The sequence below is a fragment of the Larimichthys crocea genome, chromosome XVI, assembly GCF_000972845.2.
Source record: "Larimichthys crocea isolate SSNF chromosome XVI, L_crocea_2.0, whole genome shotgun sequence".
Taxonomy (NCBI): domain Eukaryota; kingdom Metazoa; phylum Chordata; class Actinopteri; family Sciaenidae; genus Larimichthys; species Larimichthys crocea.
In genome coordinates, this window is record NC_040026.1 from 16,652,073 (window position 1) to 16,675,955 (window position 23,883).

At 39.1% G+C, this 23,883-nt stretch overlaps 1 protein-coding gene across 1 annotated transcript; it reads right to left on the reverse strand.

The window, feature by feature from the left end:
- Nucleotides 1-1,053: 1,053 nt before the first annotated feature.
- On the reverse strand, nucleotides 1,054-23,059 carry polr3a (polymerase (RNA) III (DNA directed) polypeptide A). Its single transcript, XM_010744329.3, has 31 exons — nucleotides 22,864-23,059; nucleotides 22,237-22,372; nucleotides 20,934-21,071; nucleotides 20,224-20,395; nucleotides 19,935-20,089; nucleotides 19,415-19,654; nucleotides 18,838-19,000; nucleotides 18,349-18,485; nucleotides 18,158-18,261; nucleotides 17,928-18,069; nucleotides 17,083-17,223; nucleotides 16,858-16,927; nucleotides 16,465-16,592; nucleotides 16,246-16,384; nucleotides 15,042-15,206; nucleotides 14,732-14,904; nucleotides 13,843-13,954; nucleotides 11,802-11,920; nucleotides 10,618-10,755; nucleotides 10,009-10,179; nucleotides 8,916-9,029; nucleotides 7,966-8,052; nucleotides 7,785-7,867; nucleotides 6,527-6,697; nucleotides 6,083-6,176; nucleotides 5,857-5,949; nucleotides 4,800-4,964; nucleotides 3,930-4,094; nucleotides 2,236-2,367; nucleotides 2,012-2,144; nucleotides 1,054-1,928 (listed from the first exon to the last, which is right to left on the reverse strand). Exons 1-31 carry the CDS (start codon nucleotides 22,905-22,907, stop codon nucleotides 1,780-1,782), a joined length of 4,173 nt encoding a protein of 1,390 aa, XP_010742631.1. The 5' UTR covers nucleotides 22,908-23,059; the 3' UTR covers nucleotides 1,054-1,779.
- Nucleotides 23,060-23,883: the final 824 nt, after the last annotated feature.

Genomic DNA, 23,883 nt, shown 5'->3' on the forward strand with positions numbered 1-23,883 from the left:
TGAAGATGATGTCTATTCAGCAACTGTGATTTGGCAAAACTGATACTGACTGCAGCTACTAAACACTCCACAATATGCAAATATGTGGCGAAAGATGATTACATTCCAGCCAGAAACCATCTGGGACCATCTGAAACTCAGAGTATAGAGTATAGTTCATTGTGCCGTCAATGGACACAATGGACAGCACTAGAGGAGCCTCCCAACACTTGAAAGAAAATGTATTAAATGGTATGTTGTGAACTTTTTAATGAAGTGTGAGCATGCTAATGTGTTTTAAACAGCACTTAACACCGCAGAAGCACATGTGTATGTCAGTGGACTTTGATGATTAAATGAAAAGTTAAGAGATCACCAAGTTAGTTACAATCAAGCAGAAATCTCCATGAAGTGAAGCCAATGCCGTATTGCTAAAAAAATTCAGTAACTCAAACAACCACTTGAGACAGGCTACAGAAGTGAGTCAATCTCCATAAAAAGTTCACAGCAGAAATAAACATGTTTACAGCCTGGTTCAAAAAACTGTTTTGGTCTCTATGGCTAATTTCTAAGGTGGCGTGTTTGAGCACCCTCTCTCTTCATTCAGCACGTCTCAGTTTCACCCATGAGACACCTCTTTGCCCTTTTTTAGATTAGCCGTTTCTCTAAAGACGTCGGACTGCAACAACCAGACACAACATTCTGAACTTCACAATGGCTCCGCAGAAACCTCACATTAGACGTTAAAGTTCACAGATATGTCCATTTTTTAATACTGTCCATGATTACAGTCCATCCAATAGCTGTCTAGACATTTTACTCACAAATATCAATCTCATGGTTGAGGATCACAGAGGTCATTAGATTTCATCGTCTGGGGATCATGATTGTTTGTTCAAAGTTCCATAAACGCAACATATATAAGTGGTGATGGTCCAATCAACAGGCGGGCATTGCCATCCTCCAAAACCTTGCTGCTGGCATCATGTGTGACATGTTCAAATGTAGATCTCAGTTGAAAGTTGTGATGGTAGAAATTGGCCAACAGTAAACAATTCTGACTCTTGAATCACGTTCCCATGATGTTCTGGGTCATTTATTTTTATTACATTATATACATTATTACATTATAATATGAAAAGGCTTCATATAGGATGGAAAAATCCAACCCTGATGAACCACTGCTGATCTGAATCTTGTATGAAAACAGGCTGAAGCGAGTGAGAGTGAATGAAAAGTCTTAATTGGCAGATCAAGGCTGCAACTCTTAGAAACGAAGAGTTTGTATAACGCAAAACAAAGTGCCAAAATAGAAGAAATCAAGTCTGCTTCAAGATTAAGAGGTAATCTTTGATAACATGTTTACATGGGGCAGGTTTTACATTACGCACTGCCAAAAACGTAGAACTCACACAGTTCAGTGCCATCACAATAAGGGAACATAAGCTAATGTAACATTGTAATAACAGAGGAAACACAACCAAGTAAAAAAAAAGCCAGAAAAGCATTAAAGAACAAGTGTTTAAAGCATCTGAAGCCTTCTGTATTCTCCTCACATTCTCCAGTTTTAAACTGAATAATTCCAGTATCTCTCACATGCCAACAAGCTTTAGAAAATGAAACGCAAGGAAAGGAAGACATTCCTACTTTCTTTTGGATCCACAAAAAGGAAATTCTCTGACACTGGCAGGCACTTCTGTATTTGTTGAAGTTAATCTAAAGAGGTCTGTAGACAGCAGGCTTCCAAAGGAAAAAAAAAAAAGTACACTGCAAACATTCCTGCTGTTTCTTTGCTCGATGCTATGTGATCAGAGGTATATGGAAGTCTGAGTTTTCAAAGAGGAGAGGCCTTTTGACCGGAGAGGGATCCTTGTCGGCCTTGTGTAAGAGTTTAAACAATCCTGTTCCAATGTTCATAGGAATCCCCATAATGATACACTCAGACACACCTGAAACAGGACCACAGGAAAAGTTAAAACCCAATTAGGTCAAAGAGTAAAAGGTTTAATTTGATTACTGAGCTGAAGCTTACCGCAGACTGAGTCCTTCTGCCCGAAGTAGGCAGCGTCAAAGAGATGATCAGCCGTTTTCTCGAAGGAGGCCAACATGAGGACGCTCTCCTTCATTTTGGCTAAACCGAACCTGGTGATTCCCAGAATCTCTCCCTTTAGGGACAGAACACAGCGTTGGCACAGGTGAAATCACCTCTACAGCTACACAAACACTGTGAAGGGCAGGTATTTCTACCTGTCATACCTTGTAGGACATTAGATCTGCTAGAAGCATGACATGACGGCGGTCAATACTCATTCCATGGTTCACCATGGTGTATTGAATCTCATTGATGATGGTGGATCTAGCAGCCTCAATACCCAATGTCTTCTCAACCTGGAAACATACAAAGAAAAGCTGATGGGACCACACACGATTCTGTGTGACATAAGAACTGTCTCTCTTGTCAGTGTAATGCAGGCTCTGTTTGCACCTGCACGTTCATTCACAGTTTGTTGCCAATTGTATTTCAGATACTTTTATATCTGACATCTGTGCTTTAATTTTTTACCTAGCTGGGGACTGCAGAAGAAAATAAGCCTCACACTCGCATGTATTTAATTTATTACGACTAATATTTATAGTTGAGATGGATACATTTCAGAATGCAAACTAAACCATAATTTTCAGCGGCATTTTTAACACTCAGGAGGGGATATACCTAAGAATGCAGGTCTTACTTTGCAATGACAAAAATAAAATCAACCACCATCCTTCACAGACATGGTGGAACACTGAACGCAGCAGTGATTAATTAACCTCACCTAAGTATTTTTTTATCAGTATTGCAGCATGTGTCATGGATTAATTTCTGTCAGACGACAGCGTGAGTGTAAAACAGTATATTTGAAATTGGTGTGGCCTCAGTGAAGCAGCCACAGATAAACACGCTTTAAGCTGCTTTTCTTTTACCCGGAATATACAATATGATATACAATATCATTCATTTATCTTTGTTCCAGCATCTCACAGAGAAACGTGACAAAAATAAATGAGGCTGAGAAACAGAAGTCCGAAAGCTGCTGCTGAGATGTTAGGGGAAGATCTGACCATATTTATCAAGACCGGCGCCACATTTCATATCACATGATGACAACAGTGTGCACATTAACACAGTGGGACGCCTGGTTTAATATAAAACAGCCGCACGATAAATCTTACCTTGACAAAACATTGCAAAAACATCTCAGTATAGCGTTATTCCTTCTTCAGGTCTCTTTCCTTTTCAGGAAATACACGATACATCTTAAATTGGATGATCATATCTCTGGATGTGGTGGCATTCATAAACAGCAGCAGCAAGCACAACACATGACCACCGGACTCTTTATTAGAATCCAACCTGAGTATCTATCTTATCTCAAAACACTGTAGAAAACGCTCGACTGTCCGCCTGTAGAAACGTTTTAACGTGTTAAAAACAAGGAAAATATGTTTAAAGACAAGATGTAAGTCACATAAACTATTTTTATGAGTTAACAAATTTAAAAAAAAACATTAAAATAAAAAATAATGACTGAAGTCACACCCATAATCCATACACTGTATCATGAGGCTGGAAATATCAACAGAACCAACTGCAGCCAACAAAATTTTGAATAATTTGACTATATCAGTTATAGCTACATGTGCCCAATACACTGTAGAAACAAGCATGATCCATGTGCATCTGTTCCTCTATTCTTTGCCAAATTATTATCTAAAATAATAAAAGGTAGGCTGCTTCTTGAACTGAATCTGTCTAAAATCACCTTGCCCTACATCTTATCTATCGGTTTAGTTGTTATGGTGATCCATGGACAGCACATCTCCGTGAATCCACGTGACAGATGCAGGACAGATATATCCAAAATAAGAAGGCATGCAGGGCTCTAATCCAAATCTCCCTTGATTTATACCTCATACGTGTTGTTTGATGTGGTCCTGCTTCCATTCACTCCGTGCGTTGCCATGACAGCTCTGAGATTGTCCCCCTCCACCAGGAGTTTGTATTTGTTCTTGCCGCTCTGTTCATCAATGTGAATGACAGCTCGGGCCACCTCAGGTATACCTTGAACCACCACCTGCCAAGTGCGAAACAAGAGCAGTGTTATTAGTTACAGTCCAAGGATATTCAGTTTATAATGATAAAGAAATGGAACTGAAACCACTGAATGTTAATTTCTGCTTAATTAATGATGTAAGAGATTAATCAACTACTAAAATTGGCGGTGAAGGATTCATAGAATACTGTGTCAGCACTGATAAAATGATGGATTGTTCTTGTTTTCTGAGGATGTCAGACAAACAGCTGCAGAGATACATGAATATTAGTAATTTGTACACAAATGTTTCTTATTTCTTTCATTTGCTGTCTTACATCGGTATAGACCCCTCACTCTACTCCATCATGAGGCCATGCAGCTTCACTTTGTAATAATGGGTTTATCTCCCATATATACTCCACATTCACACTGTGCTGTTCAAATATCAATAAGGTGTAAAATAAACAAGGTAAGTCAGCAGACATGAAAGTCTTTTCTCAACAGTCTGTTAAATTGTGTGTTTGAAACATATCCAATGAAGCTCAACAGTGCATCCAAGGTTATAAGGTTGGGTGTGTTTTGTCCATCTTAAAGCAGACACATCATCTGGTGTAGGTTCAAGTTTTAACTAGGGCTGGGCATTTGAGGCAAAATACTATTTAGTATCCACTGGGAACTATTTCACCATAACACCTCTCTGGGGATGAAGGATGGTTGCGAGACGCTGTGGTGGAAAAATCTCACCTTCGGAAGTTCCTCTTTTAGTGACTGCAGCACGTAGTACATTGAGCTTTTGCTGTTCTCCCGTGGAGACACGCACACCACCGCCTCGCCGTGCACAGCGATGTCTCCTGGTTTCACTCGTAGTTTAGACATGCAGATGGAGTAACGCACCGTTTCTGCATTTACCTGGAAGGCAAAATAGAAATCAGACGCTTAACAGTGCAAGACAAATAGACAATAAGAGAGAACTCAATTATTTTGAGTTCTTTCTATTATGTAAGGGCCCTCACAGCCTCATTATTTTCCGATTTGGCCTGAAGTTGAATAACCCTGATGTAAAAGAACAAAGATTTCAGGCTGTGGTCCATGATGTCTATTGAATATCGGGGCCAAATGCTTTTTTTCTGAATATTTTTCAGTACAATACACATAATAATAACAATAAACAAAATGTAAACAGAGCGAAAAATGGCAAAGAAAAAAACAAACAGACAAATAAGATGAGCATGAAAAAACACATGAGTACAAGATCAGGGACAAAAGGGGCCAAATGTAAAAACAAGTCCAGTACAGTCTGTTATAGCGTTGTCTCTGTTCCCAGATCAGAGCAATTACTGAGGTGAATAACTTGTTATCATAGGGATGCTCCGATTGGCATTTTTTGGGGCTGATTCGATCAACGATCACAGGAATCATAAATCTGCCGATACCGATCACAGAATGGATGGGAGAATAATAATTCTCCATGTCCTGTATTTACAGTCTAGCCTTGCGCACCAGCCTCTGCCAGCGGAAAAACAGTCTCTAATTTACGTCACGTAAAAAAAAAGTCTTGTTACGCGATCGGCTTTTCTGATCTGCACTTTGAGAGCCCACCGATCAACCTGTTTAGGTCGGCCGATCGATCGAAGCGTCCCTAATCATAACTGATAGGAGTTATTTCGAAAACTACAAAAACAAGACCCAGGATGTAACACGCTTTGTCTACAAACTTTCATCAATGTAGGCTCAGAAGTGGAGATTCTAAGAAATCTTCACACACTCTGTCTGTAAGAAATAAATAAATAAGAAGTGGTACCTCCAGTCGCAGCAGCCTTATTCTCTCCAGAGACAGTTTCACAAGGATGAAACAGTCATCTGGTAGAAAAACCTCTTCAATGTACTCAGAAATCTGTAGGGGACAACAAGAGACTTTAGTTTCATTATATCTAAGTATTTTGTTGTCCTACTCAGTGCCTTCTTTGAGGTCTCTGACGCAATTGCTTATTGATGAAGTGTGTAGAATATGGTGCGGGTTAAAATACCTCTCCTAGGAGAGTTTTCTCGATCCTCCCCTTCACCAGCCTGGCAAAGTCAGCGTCGTCTTCCACGTCCAAATGAGCAGTGATTATAGGGGTGCTGAGTGGTCAGATTTAAATAGATTATTTAAACAAAGTAAAATTGTATTCCTTACTGCGACACAAAAAGACTTTCTGTGGCTGAGAAAAGCTCATTTTATTAAAACGCCTGGGCCAGGCCAACACTGCGCTTCACTTTAAGTGGCTTAGGCACTTTTGAGCTGCAAAGCAAAAGTGATGTCAAACACGAGAACTGATTCAATTCAGTGGCCATAAAAGAGTACTTATTCCATCTGCAGCAAATAAGACTTCCTGGAGACGTTAAGACAAAGCGTGTAGTTACTTTTGAAGGACAAGAAAGCTTCTTTTCTCTGCTCATATAAAGAGGGCACATAGAAACATTGATAATACCTGATGTTTTTGGAGGCATTGATGATCTCTTTAATGCGAGGAACCCCCAGAGTGATGTTCATAGATGCCACACCAGCAAAGTGAAAAGTTTTCAGGGTCATTTGAGTACCGGGCTCTCCAATGCTCTGAGCACAAAGAGCTCCTACTGCTGAGCCCGGCTCCATCTGGGCCCTGGATGTGTAAACACATGATGAATGAGTCTCATTAAACTGACAGTCAAGGGAAACTTTGCAGTTGTTATACAAAAATCTTCATGTCAATAGCCGACAATGACTTTCTGAAGCGAACAATCAGACATTCATTCCCACTTCACGCAGAGATGGGTCAGCTGTGTCGAGGTTGAAAAAGTGAACAGGGTTTGAACTTAAAGTTGGCTTGGGCTGATGTAGAAATGTTCAGACTTGTTTGATATTAATGCAAATACCAGACCGGACTGGACACACTGAACTTTGAACAAAAAGTCCCAGTACAGTTTTGATGAAGGGGGAAACTGGCGACAGAGACCAAAACCTTTTTTTGTACCAGGCTGTAAACATGTTTATTTCTGCTGTGAAACTGGACATTTTAACATGGGTGCTTATGGAGATTGACTCATTCTGTAGCCAGCCTCAAGTGGCTGTTCGAGGAACTGCAATTCTTGGCGCTTCCGCATTGAATTCACCTCACAGCCGCAGAGGACGGCGCTTAGGTGTAACATAATGAGAGGCACAAATACGAGTAGAGATGTAAGTTTTCCACAAGATGTTGCAACAATAAAAGCTTTGTTAAGTAATGACAAGTTTATGTCCAATGAAATGCTTTTAATTTGAAACAGATACAGGAAGGGTTGAGTTTTGTAACAGGGCAAATGGGAGCAGTAAAGAAAGTTCTGCTCAGCTGTGATCTGTACACGTGCAAACAGACCTATGAGTATTGAAGCATCCGTCCACTAAAGGGTTGACTCAAATTCACTTTTTAAATTTGCCAGAATGGCTTGGAAATGCCGGTTCAGCCAGTTTACACAAAATCAAACCGGTTTAAGCTCTTAAACTGGACCAGCGAAACCAGAAACACTCATTTCAGAGTCCTTTTTTCACTCTTTAGTCACTTTTTTACAGTGTCTTCTTGCAGCATAAAAAAAACAACTCTTGGGTGCATGAGGACATAATATCAGTTTGAAATTTAGTTTAAATAGTTTAATTAAAAAAACAGTTCTGCTAAATATGCACAAACAAAATTAATGAGCTTCAGATTAAAATAGAGATGTAAGTCTTTGTACCTCATGTACTTGTCTCTGCAGGTTTCAAGAAACTTCTCCAGCTGGGTGGGCGTTATGCGATCGAGCTGATAAAGAACTTTGGGCTGCAATAGAAAGTAGCCAGAAAGCAATTAGGGTTTTTCTGACGAGGTTTAGCTTGAAGGATACAGCTGCACTCAGAATGTTAATGTGTGGCGCTTACCTCGCTGGTGCCATTGTCGTTGATGCCGTACTTGTCCCTGGTCTTCTTGATCCTTTCTGAGATGCCTTTGACAAATTTCTTTATCTCCTACAGTTAATGGAAGATAATTAAATAAATTCAGAGATCAAAAAGCTCAAATAGTTTCACACTCCCCATGCAGATATTACATTAAAACAGTGAATGACATTGGGCTTTAATAATAAGCTTTAAATAGAGCGGTCAGATGTCAAATCCAAGTTTTTCATTTTAAAACGAGCAATAATGGGGTTATTAAACAAACGATTAATCTGCTCCAACTCTTGCTGACACACCATTCTCAATTCAGTTCAACCACAATCCAGCATGCTTTGTCACTATACCTCCAGGTACTTCTCTGAGCCTGTGTCAGTTAACTCCTTCACAAAAAGGGGGAAAGGTTCACATGTGTTACTGCCCGGCACACAACTAACTGCATGTAACTGGCTTTGGGTTTATATAATGACAGTGTTTCTCTGTGTTCTAATAACTACACACTATTCATTTTCTAATTATTTCTAATTATAGCACACTGCCAAAAGCCAATAAACACACGCTGAGTCAAACAATGGACCTTTGGTTTGTTGTTCTGATGCATCACGACCGAATTAGGAGTAATGCACCATTAAAACTACAACCACAAAGGCTGAATAACAGCTGACAGTTTCGGTATTATTAAATGAATCAATAATAATTAAAGATAAGACAGGTTTTCATACCCATACTCATACAGGTTTTAAACTGAAGAGTGCTTAAGATAATTGGAATTATCTTCTGCCCAAATGGTGCACTACACATCTGAGCATGACCACTTCACCTTGGGAAGCCATTATCGTTGATTTTGAAGGTTTTGACAATCATGGTACAACCACACTAAAAAATAAAAAGATATACGACTGATATGTAACGGCAGCGGTGCACTGTGATGAGGTTACCTCCAAGAAGCTGTCTCTGCAGCACAGGAAGTCAGCCCTCTTCATGATAGCATCTGCAGTGAGGACCAGCTCGTTTTGACTGAGTGCAGGCTCGAATGGACACGTGTAGACCGCCTGTGGAGGGGAGAGGGGGTGGTGGTGGGGTGAGATTATTAGGGGCACTCTTAACAATGCACTCACTCACAAGGCAACAGTTCCTGACAGCTCGCTCACTCAAGGGTTAAAAGCTCCTGATAGCTGTTTCTAAATGCATCTAGAACAACTCCAACTCCCAGATGAATCCTGTAAACATGCAGCTGCTGTTAATTCCAGCACTCGCTGTGGTATACACAGGTGGAAATTTACAATTAATTACCGATACCGCCTGGAGACTACAGTCAGTCTATTCCTGATTACAGTTATAAAAAGGCCCAATTGGAGTTGGATTCTCAGCTGCCATGTTAAATATGAAAGAGGCAATAATATTTTTTTTTTAATTTAACTGAAGTCTACGTCCACCTCTACACCATTTAAATAGCCCAGAGCCCCTTTTTCAACACTATTAACAAGAAAATGTATTTAAAAGGAAAAGAATTACTACTGCTAAAATTACTCAGCCGACTCGACCACTTTCCTGCAGAGAAAAATCATTTGAAAGTTCCTGTGATTCATCCAATTAACGTAATTAACTAAATGGTCTCAGATGCAGCATTTATTACAGTTCTTGTGTGCTTTCGATTTCTCTGCTAATGAGCTGCCTCTCTTGCTGGCAGGAGGCACCGGAAGCCCCGGCACATAATAGTGTTACACAGATTTTAAAGGCTTCCCTTAGGCAACACTGAAGAAACCCTATGAAACACAGAGACTTAGATTCTTTAGTGAATATCCATTTTAATGCACTGGGCGGAACACATTTGTCCTTTGTAAGAGCAGATACATTTTTTAAGTTTTATTCATCATGACTTGATTATTTAGGCCTGGATAAAAAAAGCAAGAGGGCTTCCTCATCCCAAAGTCACTCTGGGAACTGAATGAATTACAGTTCAATGTGACGCCACTATCAAGAGGGCTTAAGCAGGTCCAAATAATAGTATGTATTGCCAATTGAACTCACTCGAATGTTGTCTAGGACTCTCTTAAACTCCAGCGGCTCATCCTTTCCCTCCATGGCAGCAGGGTCCAGACCATCGCCTCCATAAATAAACTGGATGATGTCACCTGTGGAGCTGCGTACTGTCAGGTCGTACTGTGAGCACAGATCCTCAAGGGACTTGACCAGACGCCTCTGTAGGAACACACACAAAAAATCATTGTGACAAAAAAAAAAAAAAACACATCTGCCCTGACCTGAATGTTGGTAGGATTATAAATTATAAAGCTCGGAAAAGTCAAAGGGAGCTGCAGATGAATCAGGTGAATCAAGCGTACATTATTATAAAAATACTGATTAATGCGTTTTTTAAGTAGTGCTGCTAAATGTGGACAAAGTCTTAAGACTTCTGAGGATTAACTGAATCTGCCATTACCTTATCATCATTAATCCCCACCTCGTGTCTTGGATGCTTTCTGTTTTCATTTCCCAGCATACCATGCATTAAAAGGGCATCACATGATGTATTATATATCGTAATGTAACGATTACAAATGTGTATTTGAAGACATTATTTCTGTCACAACCACCCAATCCTTTTTTATTACAAAACAACGTTTATGTTTGCATTACCTGCATGTATCCAGTCTCTGCAGTTTTTACAGCAGTGTCCACCAGCCCCTCCCGACCAGCCATGGTGTGGAAGAAGAACTCTGTGGGCGTCAGGCCAGAGTAGAAGCTGTCGGCCACAAAGCCTTTAGCAGCAGGTAACTGTTGAAAAAAAGTGGTTGTGTAGCAATAAAGTTTTACTGTGTATGATCCTTAGAGGAGCAGAGATGTGCGTAGACATGATGAGACATAACAGGAATAGAATTAATTGATGATTTTTCAGAGTCAGTCAGAGGTCGTGGTCACACAACAAGTAACTAGTGTTTATAATCAATAACCACTCTCTCAAATCAAACCAGTGCAGCAGCGAGGCTTCTTTAACAGATGACATCTCATTACATGCATTTTAGCTTCTCTCCACTGGCTTCCTGTTTTTACTTTAGAGTTGATTTTATGGAATTACATTTTACTGATCACGTTTAAAAAAAGCACACCAGGGTCTGGCTCCAGGTTACATAACAGACATGTTGACCCCTCATGAGCCAGCCTGAAGTCTCAGGTCCTCCCTAAACTAAAAGGTGACTGTGCTTTTGTCATCAGGGCACTTTAACTTTAGAACGCTCTGCTGGAGGACATGAGTGAATTCTTTTAAATCGCTTCTTAAAACACATTGTTATAGACTTACTACTATTATACGATAATATTATTTTAGTTTTTTTATTATTTCTTTTTTCATGTATTATTTATTCTTAATTTTGAGCCTTGTATTGTCATGTTTTTTTTTAAATGGCTGTTGCCATTACCATGTCCTTAAATCTTATTTTTATTCTGTGCATTTGGTTCTCTGTTGCTATTTTGTATCATGTTTGTGCTGGTCTGTCAAAGCACGTTTTGTTTTTAAAGAGATGCTAAAGATACTAGGCTAATAATATTATTATTAGTAGTAGTACTGTTAATCACAGAGCTGATGAGTCAGCGTGAAACCTGTAAAATTATTTGTGTTTCTATTTATATTAGAAATTAATTCAGTAAAAACAACAAATGACATTGGGCTTTGTCTGTCATTTGCAACAGCTCAAGAAGAAGTCGCTAGTAAAAGCGTGAGCATTGTACAACCCAACAAACAAATTCAGAATACATTGTGTATGATCTCATTGAGGAATCCACAATAAACAAGACTTAATTAAAATAAATAAATTGGGTCTTACTTTTGAATGCTTCTCAAAGTGAGGCAGGGATCGATTTTCAAAACCATCAGGCACTCGAGAGCCACTTATGGCCTGCTGACCGACGCAGGCAATCATCTGAGAGATATTAATGAAGGATCCTGAATGTATACAGAGGAGACAGATGAAAAGGTGAGCCACTGTGCACAAACAAAACATATGAATAAGAATAAAAGTACAAGAAACAGAACACACAGTTCAGATTCATAATTAAGTATCTATTCGATGTTTTAGATAGAATAGCTTCATACAACAATTTTGTTCATAGATGAATGATTTGAGTCATTTATCCAGCAACAGATCTTCAGTTTTATATCACAATAGGTTAAAATGAAATTAGCCTTTATTGAGATCGACAGTACAATCCGGGAAAGAAAAGGGAATGGCATGTAACACTGGTTTCCATCTGCTATCATATATAACACTGTGATTATATGTTACTTTAACCACCAGCCTACCACGATGCCTGAATACTGAGCTCGATACAGAGTATAAGAAAAAGCCTCATCTCACTCCAAGATGAAGAAGTGAACTCGACATACTCTGAAATAAACTTAAAGTTTCCAGAGCGTCAGAACAGAGATTACAGGAAACCCAGCAGGGACAGAACATGTGCGACATGGGATTTTGACTGCTGTGTATTTCACCTTAGTTGAGGCTCCAGAGTACTGCACCCATCTAGGAGCAGTGCTCTTTTAAATGACTCAGCAGTCAGTCATCTGTCTCATCAAACAGAGCTGTGCGATCTCTGAAAACAGACTGGATGGTTGGAGGATCTAAGCTGATTTATATCGTCTTAATTGGCATCAATGGATCAATCGTATTTTTTTTTTATCCTGCAACTTGAATAATCCAATCATTATATAATTAATCTAATACATGAAATTCTAATCTATAACATGTAATAAATGTTTGTTTTTTTATGTTTTGTCCTTGCAACGGACAGACTATTTGTGAACTGTGAAAACAAGATGTTTGTGTGGAGTGCTCGACCAAAAATAAATAAATACATTTACAAAGAAGAGCAAAAACAAGAAAACATAGTGCATCCCAAAAATCAATGGGTACTAATAAAATATAAACAACTTCTAGATATGAACAAAAATAAGAGAATTTTTTTTTGCTTTTTCCATTTGGCCCATCAAGTTTTGAGTTTTGGACTGTTGTTTAGACAAAATCAGAAATGTAATGACATTACTTTTGTCATTTTTTGCAATCTGACATTTAACAGAAAAAAAATCATTTAAAAAAATGGATAAAAAGAAATAGACAACAGATTAAACAACAATAAAAACAATAACTGAAGCTGTACTGTAACTAATAAATAAATGTAGTAAATAAATACTCTTCAAGCTTCAAAGATGATCTCTTAGACTTGTCTGTGGATGGTTGATGCTGCTGATATTTTTTCCTTCCTCCCTACGTAGTACTTTGTATTGTATATAGAGGCCAGAGTGTACCAGACAGTCTTACGAATGAAAGAAACTTTCATTGTGTTCTGCTCACTGAAAGAAGTCCATAGAAATATTTCCAACATGCCAATCACTATGTCCTCAAATAATCTAAGTTGAACCTTTAGATGCCACGTTTAAACGATACAATCTTCTCTCTGTTACAAGCACAAACCAGGTAAAGCAACAGTGAAATCACCCAGAATTAGAAGGGTAACATAAGGGTGAGATAAGGGATAAGCTGCTGGAAATGGCAATTTATTTAAATATATAACACACCTCAGCTACACATCACTCTGTGGAACACTGCAACAGGTCTTCAACACATGTTCAGTGATACATATTTTGTGTACCTCAATACTAGTATTGAATCAAAGCTTAAAATTTTGGTATTGCAGCAACTTTAATCAATTTTTTTTTTAAGGAGGCTGAGAATTTTCTGAGGTGACGTCTATCTCTCTGTGTTAAAGGTTGTTGTCAGACTAACAAAGTCTTCACAGATTAAAACGATTTTCATTTTTGTGGCTTTGAAAATACGATTTCATCATTAGTTTCCTTTTCAGCAAGCTAACCTTTGGACCCACAGAGAGCCATGATCAGAGGGCTGTTGCTCTTGTCGAGTTCCCTGAGGCAAGCACTGCCAGCTCGGTCTCTGATGACAGACAGTTCTTTCAAGATGAGAGCCTATTGACAAAGACACAGACAGAATGAAACAACCATTAGACCATCACCGCTATTGTGCACACTCTATAGCAAATAGCACTTTCTCCTATATGTTCATCACTGGACGGTTAACGCCTTGTACCCACAGCATGACGCTTATGAAAATTCACACTCAGGGTGACTCATCAGCAGTGTGACAGACACACACCACACGACACAACTGACACTGAAACTTTATTACAGCAAGAACAGATAAATTACCTTTACTATATACAGATATTTAGATTTTTAAACTGCCAATATCATATATTAGTTATATTAACACACTATTGTACACATTCGCTCAGGGATCCCTCAACTAATTCATGACCATTTAATTCTAAAGATTATTTATGAGTTCTTTTTCTAATAAACGGTCTTCAGTGGACTGTCACACCCCTGATGAGTCACCCTGGGTGTGAAGTGAAGTGCCATGGTGTTGCGAAGGTGTCAATTGCAAATAAAGGCATTCAATTAAAAGAGGTTAAATGTGGGGTTGTGTGCACGTGGCTGATTAAATGCCAAGATCCAGATGACATACTGTACCAGTCAAAAGTTTGGACATTCATTCAATGTTTCTTTCTATATTGCAACAATGAAGACATCAAATCGATGAAATAACATATGTGGATTCATGTAGAGTGCAAAAGAAGAAAGAAATTCAAACTACTGAATGAGAAAGTCTATCCAAACCTTGTGGTGCCATATATATAAATTCACTTGGATGTTCTTATATGTTAAATATGCTTTCACACTTACCTCCAGAGTCTCCTCTGCTGTGCAGCCGGGCTGCTGCTGCAACTTGCCCGTCTGTAGAGCTTCAATGTATTCATCACATTTCTTGTAACCATCGTCCAGCAGGTCCTGTTTGGCCTTAAGCAGACCCGAGCCAGGTGTCACATCACCAATGCCGATAGAAAATCCACGATTGGCTGAAAGTGAAGTTACATTCCAGATCTGAATAGATATTCAGTTTGCAGAATTGATGTATCAAGCTACTAAGCAGAGACAATTATAACTTTCTTCACTGTCACATTCATAAGTTGTTAAAACTCTGGAGACCACCTACAGAGATATACTGGAGCGAGTCTAGCCAGGCGGGACATGGCATTAGCAGCCTCCAGCTGCCCCCAGTCTCTCAGCAGGATATAGAAGATGTTGTTTTTGGAGCCGGATCCCAAGGTGCCCTTGTCCATGCTACCACACATCAGCTCACTGTTGTGGATCACCACGACTGGGAATGTGACAAGAATTGATACATTATAGGTGAATACAACACAGCAGGAAGGAATGTGACTATGTTTGTCCAAACTGATGAAACCTGATCGAAAACTAACTCAATGTGTCGTTTCAGTTTTTGTCTTGAACAGGGTTGCACAATGTTAGAATCTTTCCATTAACGGGAATAAACAGGAATACAATGGAAATGTAGATAATTGAAGGTTGGGCCTTAACAGGGAACTTAAATATAGTCGGGGAAAATATATTTTAGCATAACAACCAGATTTCATGCAAGTACACTTGAACAGATGTGCACAGACGATTCCTAGAACCCTGGACCAGAGCACAAGACTATCGAAGTCACACATTTGAGCCTGTGGACGGCATAAAGTGAAGTAAATTTTGATGATGTTATGGGCTAAATATATTTGATGCGTGGTATTATTGTTTAACTTGCAAATAGCACATGGAAATGTGTTCATACAGTAGATATCTAGCTGATAAGTTAGACGCTAAATAAGCTATAGCTACCATTTATCTTATCGTGATGCTAGCTTACCCCCTAATTACTAAATTACCCACAATTTCCAGTTAATTCCCATGGAAAGTTTGTGGAAATTTACCATCAAACTTTCCACCCCTGAGCAACCTCAGTCTTTCAACTGTAATGCATGGCTTTGTAACTCAGACCTCAGTCTTTCAACTGTAATGCATGGCTTTGTAACTCAGTTTCAATTAATTAAACATTTGTTAATTTATATGTCATTCTGCAGACATTTTTCATATTAAAATTATTATTTGTATTGTGATACTGATTCCAAACCTCACCGGTTTTGATGTCGAGATGTATCAATTGTAATGGGACTATGAAAAGACTAACCTATGGTGTTTTCTCTTTTAATGTTTTTTCTGCAGTTCTAGGGTCACCCTAGTAAATGAAGTCTCCATAAATCAATTAATAAATGTTAAAATAACATTAAACTCCATGACAAAGACTAATAAAACCAATTAGTTTGTGTGTTTAGTGGCCATTCTTACTGATAAAAACTCACACGAGTCATTGTAACAGAGATCCTCTCCCTTGCCACAGTACTGTTTGCCCTTGGTCCTCAGGTTCGCCTTGACTGGACATTCCTTACTCGGCTTCAGAATGACGCTGAAGATCTGTTTGCCTGTCCACAGAGCCATGGGCTGATGAACACACAGCGTGGCAACGTGTTAACGCCAGGTCACAAACACAGTTATGTAACAAGCTCATCGGACTGAAATACCTTCATTATAGCCGGGCGGGGGAGAGAGACCCTGACTTTCTCATCTTTGCCCACAAGGATTGATGCAACTATCTGACAGGCTTTTGATCTGTCAAAGAAGGTGTCCTTCAGCGTCAAGAGGTAGGCTCCTAAAAGGTAAAGATATGCTATAAAGTTAATCGAACTAAAAAACAGTGGATTTGCAAATAGGGCTCTCCAATCAGGTAGAAAATTGTTCTATAGATTTTAAGCACCTTTACCATCAGTGAACTTTTCTCCAAATTATACATTATATAATAACATATGTGCACTTGAAATGATTTTCCTTTTTGATCAACTGTGAACGCAAAGCAGCAGGAGCCTTACATCATATAATAATGTAAGCTGTTAACCCGTACACACCATGGAACTGACCTGTCAGAAAGTCCTGAATAGCCGCAATTAGAGGTTCACCATTTCTCGGTGTGACAAGATTGGCTTTTGTCTGGAAGAAAAAATAACCTCTGTCAAAGTGCAGTCAACTGCCAATGAACAATACTTCTCTTGTTCTCCTGGAGATGGATTTTCTTTCTTGCCTTTACTGAAAGTCCATACCTATAGGTGTGTGTGTGTGTGTGTGTGTATTGTCATGACACGTACCCCCATTAGGATAAGTGCTTCAGCTTTGGCTTCTTCAGTTTGAGGGAGGTGAAGGTTCATTTCATCGCCGTCAAAGTCAGCATTGTACGGGGTGCACACGCATTCATTGAATCGAAAAGTCCTGTGAGGTTTGACTCTGGCCTGTGAGTTTGGAAGCAACAAAGACTTACCACGTGATCAGGATAAAAACTGAAATAACCTCTTCTACCTTAAAGCTAAAATTAAGATTACGTGTATCATATGAAAATAGAAGACCTAAGGCATCCATTAGTGCCACGTCATGCTGGGTTATCAGAAAGGGGGCTCGGAAACGGTCCATAGTTAGACTAAATTACATAATTGGAAAAACTGCCGTGGCCATTTTCAGAAAAACTGGAAAGTGGTATGTTCACAACAGTTTATTCACCTTTGGACTCATAGACTTTGATTTATTGAAATAGACAAAAACAATTTCAGTGCGGATAATTCAAGATTTTCTATTTTGTTCCAGTCTGTCACAGATCTCCCTCAGGTAAACATGTCTGACTGTTGCAGAACAAACAATTATTTGTCCTTCAGTTGATAATTTCAGTTATTATGGGAGCATAAACATGTATTACATCCTTCTTGTTCAACAGATAAAAGCTGTGATCTGAAAATTACTTTTTGTAAGTAAACTGTGGGGGCTCATGAAGAGAGAAAAAAAAAAAAGGAAACACGACCAAGGTTATTTTAGACAGAAGAGAAGAATCTTAATCTAGTTGAAGAAAGTTTTAAAACTTGTGCATTCACTTTTCTAATCACATCTTTGTAACACTGTACGGAGAAAAATGCAAACTCAATGTGAACTCAAAAACTACACTTACGATGTGAGCCATGATGCTGAGTTTGTGCAGAGACGGTTGTCGATTGAAGAGGACTATGTCTCCGTCTATCATGTGCCTTTCCACCACGTCACCAAACCTCAGCTCCTGAGCTATCTTCTCACGGTTTCCATATTTCAAAAACCTGACAAAAACAAAGGTCATCACTTTTCATGGTGAACCACATCAGGTAAGCACTGGTTTTGAACCGCCCCACAGGCAGCCAGCCTCACCTTTTCATCTGCGTGTGACGATTCTGGATAAAGTTAGCTCCGGGGTGAACTTCAGGACCATTGCGGACTAGTTTCCTCATGAGCTCCAGATTGGCCTTGTTCACCTATAACATATCACAATCAGATAACTTCAGTTCTATAATGGACGTGTTTGTTTAGTGTGTTTGTTGTGGTCACAAAGCAGGGCTTACCCTCTCTGGGTACGTCAGGATTTTGGCCACATGCACGGGAACAGCCACCTCGTCGATCCTCAGGTTTGGGTCAGGAGAAATGACAGTTCTGCCTGAGAAGTCCACTCTTTTTCCGGAGAGGTTTCCTCTGAATCGCCCTGAATTTTTGCAATAAATTATTTAGTTAGTCTGTGTGCCGAGTTGTACAAGCAAGAGTACAAAATAACTACATCCCGAGTGCTAAATTACTGTGTGCTGCATGTCCCATGAGGACAAATCTGTAAATGTCACAACTCACACAGTCTAGCAACATTTGCAGCAAAAACACGTAAACACCAAGTTTGAAATGAATACCTAAAAATCCTCTTTATTGGACACAGTACCTCTATGTAACGTGCAACTGAAAACAGATTTTTAAGGACATATCGTGGTGTCTCATTAAGGTTTTTTTTTTTGTCATGTACATTTCATTCACCTCTACTTACTCCCAGGTCTTAACACGCACTATACCTTGCTTCCCCTTGAGTCTCTGCACAAAGCCTCTGGTCCATTTTTTAGGTGCCATGTTGAGGGGGATCCCAGAAAGCTCACTGTTGATGTAAAGAGCACACTGCAGCTGGAGGAAGTCCCAGTCCTCCATGATCATCTGGGTTTTCGCCCCGGTCATACGATGCTGAACGAGATAAGAGTTTGTTGTGGTGAGCTGTGTCTCCATGAAAAAGAAGTAATCTGATAACTGCTTTGAAGAAATGTTTAGTTGCAAGGCTGATAATTAACTTAGATCATTCGATATAAAAATCCTGAGCAGTGTTTGTGTTGTTAGAATTTGTTGTGGGAGGTCTAAAAGTTTTAGAAGATAAAATTCCTTATCTCTAGAAGATGCTGAACGCTCAGATAAATGTGATTTATTCTAGCCGGCAGCTGCTGGATTATCTAAGTATCTTATCTTATGGGCAGTCAGCCCACCAGAGCTTGTTATTTTTAAACATGATCCATCTTTTAGTCTTAAGTTCACTGTCTTCAAACTGGAGGCAGAATCCCTGTAGACACCCTGTAAAAGTAGCCGCTGTCAGAACTAGATACCAACCTTTTTGATGACATCGTTAAGGAAGATTATCTCGGTGAGCTTCATGGTGAGGTCGTCCTCGTTGGTGCCTGACTTCAGGTCGCTGACCACAGAGGGTCTTATGCAGAGAGGAGGCACCAGGAGGCGGGTGAGGATGAGGTCTGCAGGTTTCCCTGCCTCAGGGTTCATCAGCAGCAGGGGAATGTCTTCTTGGGGAATTCTCTTGAACATGTTCAGCACCACCAGAGGGTTCAGGTTTTCCTAGAGAGGAAAATGAGGAATGATTGACAGGGTTGCACAAGATTTCTATCTACGGCTAAACCTTGTTTCAAAGTCATAATCGTTGTAATAATAATTCATATTTTCAAACCTTAGTTTGAGTACCATAACAGAGATTTTCTACAAATCTCACTCATGCCAAACTTCTCAAAGAATCACACCCAGCCGTTCTTATGCTGCACATTTTTATCCTTGCCCGGCTCATCACTTGCCACAGCATGGTAGCACTAAATGACAACAGCTGAAAGTCTTCAAGGTTCACCTGCGCTCTGGTCAGCAGGGGCTCCATCACTTTGTTGTGCTCGATGGCGATATCAAAAGACTGCAGGAATTCTGACACAAAAGGATCCACCACTTTCTTGGTAGTTTTATATTTCTCATGGATGATTTTAAGCAAGCCGCACTTTTTCACCGGCCCTGAGGAGTAAAATAGATGCATGACTCAGTTATTCCTCAGTAATTGCATCAGGAAGGCTGGCACAAAAAGTCACTGTCAAAAAGTAAATATCAAAAATGAAAATGTCATTTTTTTCCCTTTCTTTTTTTTTTACCATTGAAAGCAGAACAATTCAGACAGATTGTCCTTTTGCGGCATTTATCAGAGATCTTCTTCTTCAACCCTCGTTTCTGGAGATAGGCCAGGTTGGGCCTTTTCAAGTGATCCATGAACTGCAGTTTATCCTCTTTCGTCAGCATTATGCTTGAGCATGTTTTGCAAATCATCTGGAGACGTGACAAAATACCACATCAGAATGAGAAAACTGAATCAATGTGTCACACGAATGCTTAAATTATTGAATAGGGACATTATGGCTGCATTATTTTATAATATAAATATACAGAAATGTATAATAACATCAGGAATACCAAACATACAATATACAAACATAAAACTTGTTGGTGATTTATACAAATTAGATTAAAAAAGCTGAAGCATACACACAATTGTCAAACACAATATATTCTGCCTGTTTTAACTTTGATAGTCTAGTGACACCTAAAGGAAAAAAGATGAATTTCTGCTTGTATCAATGTACCTTAATCATACATCGATATGAACATCAATGCTTCTTCTTGCACAGTGTGAAATATCAACGACTGAATTTTAGTCTCTATTAATTAAGCCAACCATCTGATCTGATGTCTCCAAATGACCATTTTTAAATATAGACAATATTCCCTTTTTATATCTGCCCTTAGAAATGTGTTATTTGACACACAGTGTTAAAAATCATATTCTTATATCAGACTGTAAACTTGCCTGTAAGATTCCTATGATGGCTTTGAAATAACCAACATGAAAGCACGGTAGCTCCAGATCCAAGTAGCCATAATGTCCCAGGCAATCTGCCAGATTTTTCCCACATGTCAAACAGGGTCTGTCCTTCTCACTGGTGCCCTGCAACATGAGAGCAGAGGGACGAGTCTTAGGATGGATTACCACGATGTGATGACAACTTATATGATGTGATACTACTTTTTAATGTAATTATTCAAACGTCACGTTCCAGAAGTGTGAGACTTATGCAGTTATTAGTGCATCGGTTAGATTATGTCGACCAATTATGTCTGACAGGTTATGCAGACTAGATCACCTGCATGTATACATACCGTCTGCAATTAGCTAAACTCATGATGAATTCATTTAAATCTCCAAAAGGGAAAAGGGAAATAAAAGGTAATAAAAAAAATAAGAAAAAGGTAATAAGAGTATAATAAACTTCATTATTTTCTATTAGTGCTTTCCAAAATAAAAAGAGCAGATAAAAAGAAGAAAAATAAGAACAGGAAAGAAAGGAATCAAACACTAAGGTTAAAATATAAAAAGGCCAAGAGTGGAAAGATACAACACAGCAAAATATTGAATATCTTTAAACTTTTCTATTAAAAAAATAGGTGTGTCACATGCAGGGATCCACCGAACTAGGGGAAAGTCAGTAAATCCTTAATATAAGTTTGACACATGGCCCATTAATGGACTACAAGTTCCATAAGATAGTTGCAGATGTAGTTCCATAATAGTTGGTAACCAAACTAACACAGAAAACCTCTTTGGCAGAGATCTGCATGCAACATAATCTGGTTATGCTGAAGTTAAGAGGTCCACCATAACTTATTGATTGATAAGTCTACAGAACTTTTGCACAACAACTTCTGTGCATTACCTGTATATTTTAAATTATTATCGTCACTGTTAATTTAGTTTTTGTTCTCTCAATTGGTAAATATTATAACTCACATACAATCTATTCACACCTTGCATACTGTGCATATACTGTAATATTCTCATGTACATAACCTGCTGTATAAATCATGTTTATTTCAGCATCCTTTGCACTCTGCAACATTGTCTTATGTATATGCACATAATTATTTATCTGTGCATATTTTTTATGTTTATTTTCTAACTCTCTAACTGTCTGTATACGTACAACGAGAGCAAGGTGTAACCAGAGTCAAATCCCTTGTGTGTGTACACACACCTGGCCAATAAAGTGATTCTGAACCTCTGTATGTGAAGCCGTGACATAAATAAATATAATAAATACACATGCATGTCGTACCATACGGTGGTCCAACACTCCATAGGACAGAGGAGTGTGTTTGGTGTCCTGGCTGTACAGATTCTTACTGACCACCTGGATGTGGGCCTGCTGACGCATCTGCTCAGCAGACTTCATCCCAAAGCAGATGTGGCTTCTGTAAACAGACACAAGCACAAAGACAATGACAGGGTTAATATATTATATAGATATATATAATAGATATATAGAAATATATATATATAAGAAATGATAACAGCAAGTCTAAGGTCCTATCAGCAGACCAAACTACACCTGCTTAGGGTAAACAAGTGTTCCTGCTGTGACACAAGTGAACTAATTGTAATATACAGTGTTTAATTTACATTAAGTTCTGGTGAACTGTCGTTTATTTAAATGCCTTTAAATCACATTAAGTCACATTTTTAACACTTTGACAAGACTTTCTGTTCACTGTGCGCACAGGTTAGTTAACTTTACTCCCCGCATCAAAGCCACAACTAGTTAACTTTGATATATCTGAGTTATTTGGCAGTTTATTACGTGTATCTTCTTTAAAATCCACGCAACGTCACCAAACAACTTGTCAATATCAGCTAACCGGCAGGCTAGCACGCCAGCTAGCAGCGTCCCTCAGTTTAAACTCACATTTTTTTCGCCACATCTGTCTCCCTGAACTGCTCCTTCACCATTTTTTTTGGCAGCTTCTCCCACACAAACAACAACAGGACTGATTAAAGTATTACTCTGTCCTCATTGCAGCACGCTGTCTGTCACTTCCCATGTTGTAGAAATGCTAACAGCAAAGCGAGCGACCATGCAATGTGTTGATAGCATGTGAGAAGGCGCTGCCTTCACGGACAATCGGTAATCTAACAATCTCGATCCTAAATGGTCAAAAGGATGGGATTTTTTTCAATGAGAGTGGAGGAAAGCGATATTCTGTGGCAGTTCTTAAACATTAGTTTTCATTGTTGACTATTAAAATATTCAGAACGTGAAATAAGTGCTACGAAAAACGTTTCTGCTCTACTGAGAGAAATCCCATCTTTACAAGGCGTACATGAAGGCAGCACAAGCCTGTGCGCAACAACGGCTACAAAAGAGAGGGCACGAGCGCGTTGAGTTTTAGGTGAGTGCTGCCACCTACCGGCTAAAAGTGAAAACTGCAAACAGATGCCATGATGCTGCATACACACAGAAGACCAAATACATCTGCACAGGGGCGCCGCCAGGAATTTTGGACCCCATGACAAAAAAAAATCAAATTGGGCCCCCCTCCTCTGCGCAGCACCACAACTCTAGGACCTAACTATCCCATCAAATGCTTTACATAACTCTAATCAAAGGCTTGCAACTGTTTTGCATCAATACTAGTACTAGCACAATATTTACTGCTGGTATTTTGTACATGCATGCAAGTCTGCATACAGTATGCAGTGCAGTTCACTATTTGATGATTGAGATTAAAAGCCACTTAACTTAACTTTTACTGCCCAAAACACGTAAAAACAAAGAGATAATTAAGTTCATTATTATATTTGAAATATATATACTCAATGATGATGGTTTAATACTTTTATATTGGTGTTTACCTATTTTTTGGGGGCCCCTGTCAGGTGTGGGCCCTTGGAATTGTCCTAACTTTTCCCCCCTATACGGCACCCC

Coding starts and splice junctions, on each gene's coding strand:
- polr3a (XM_010744329.3), bottom strand. CDS start 22,907: ATGGTGAAGGAGCAGTTCAGGGAGACAGATGTGGCGAAAAAAAT. Junction 13,955..14,731: donor CAGCAGAGGAGACTCTGGAG/GTAAGTGTGAAA, acceptor CTTTGTCAATAG/GCTCTCATCTTGAAAGAACT. Junction 9,030..10,008: donor GAGTCCTAGACAACATTCGA/GTGAGTTCAATT, acceptor TCCCCTCCACAG/GCGGTCTACACGTGTCCATT.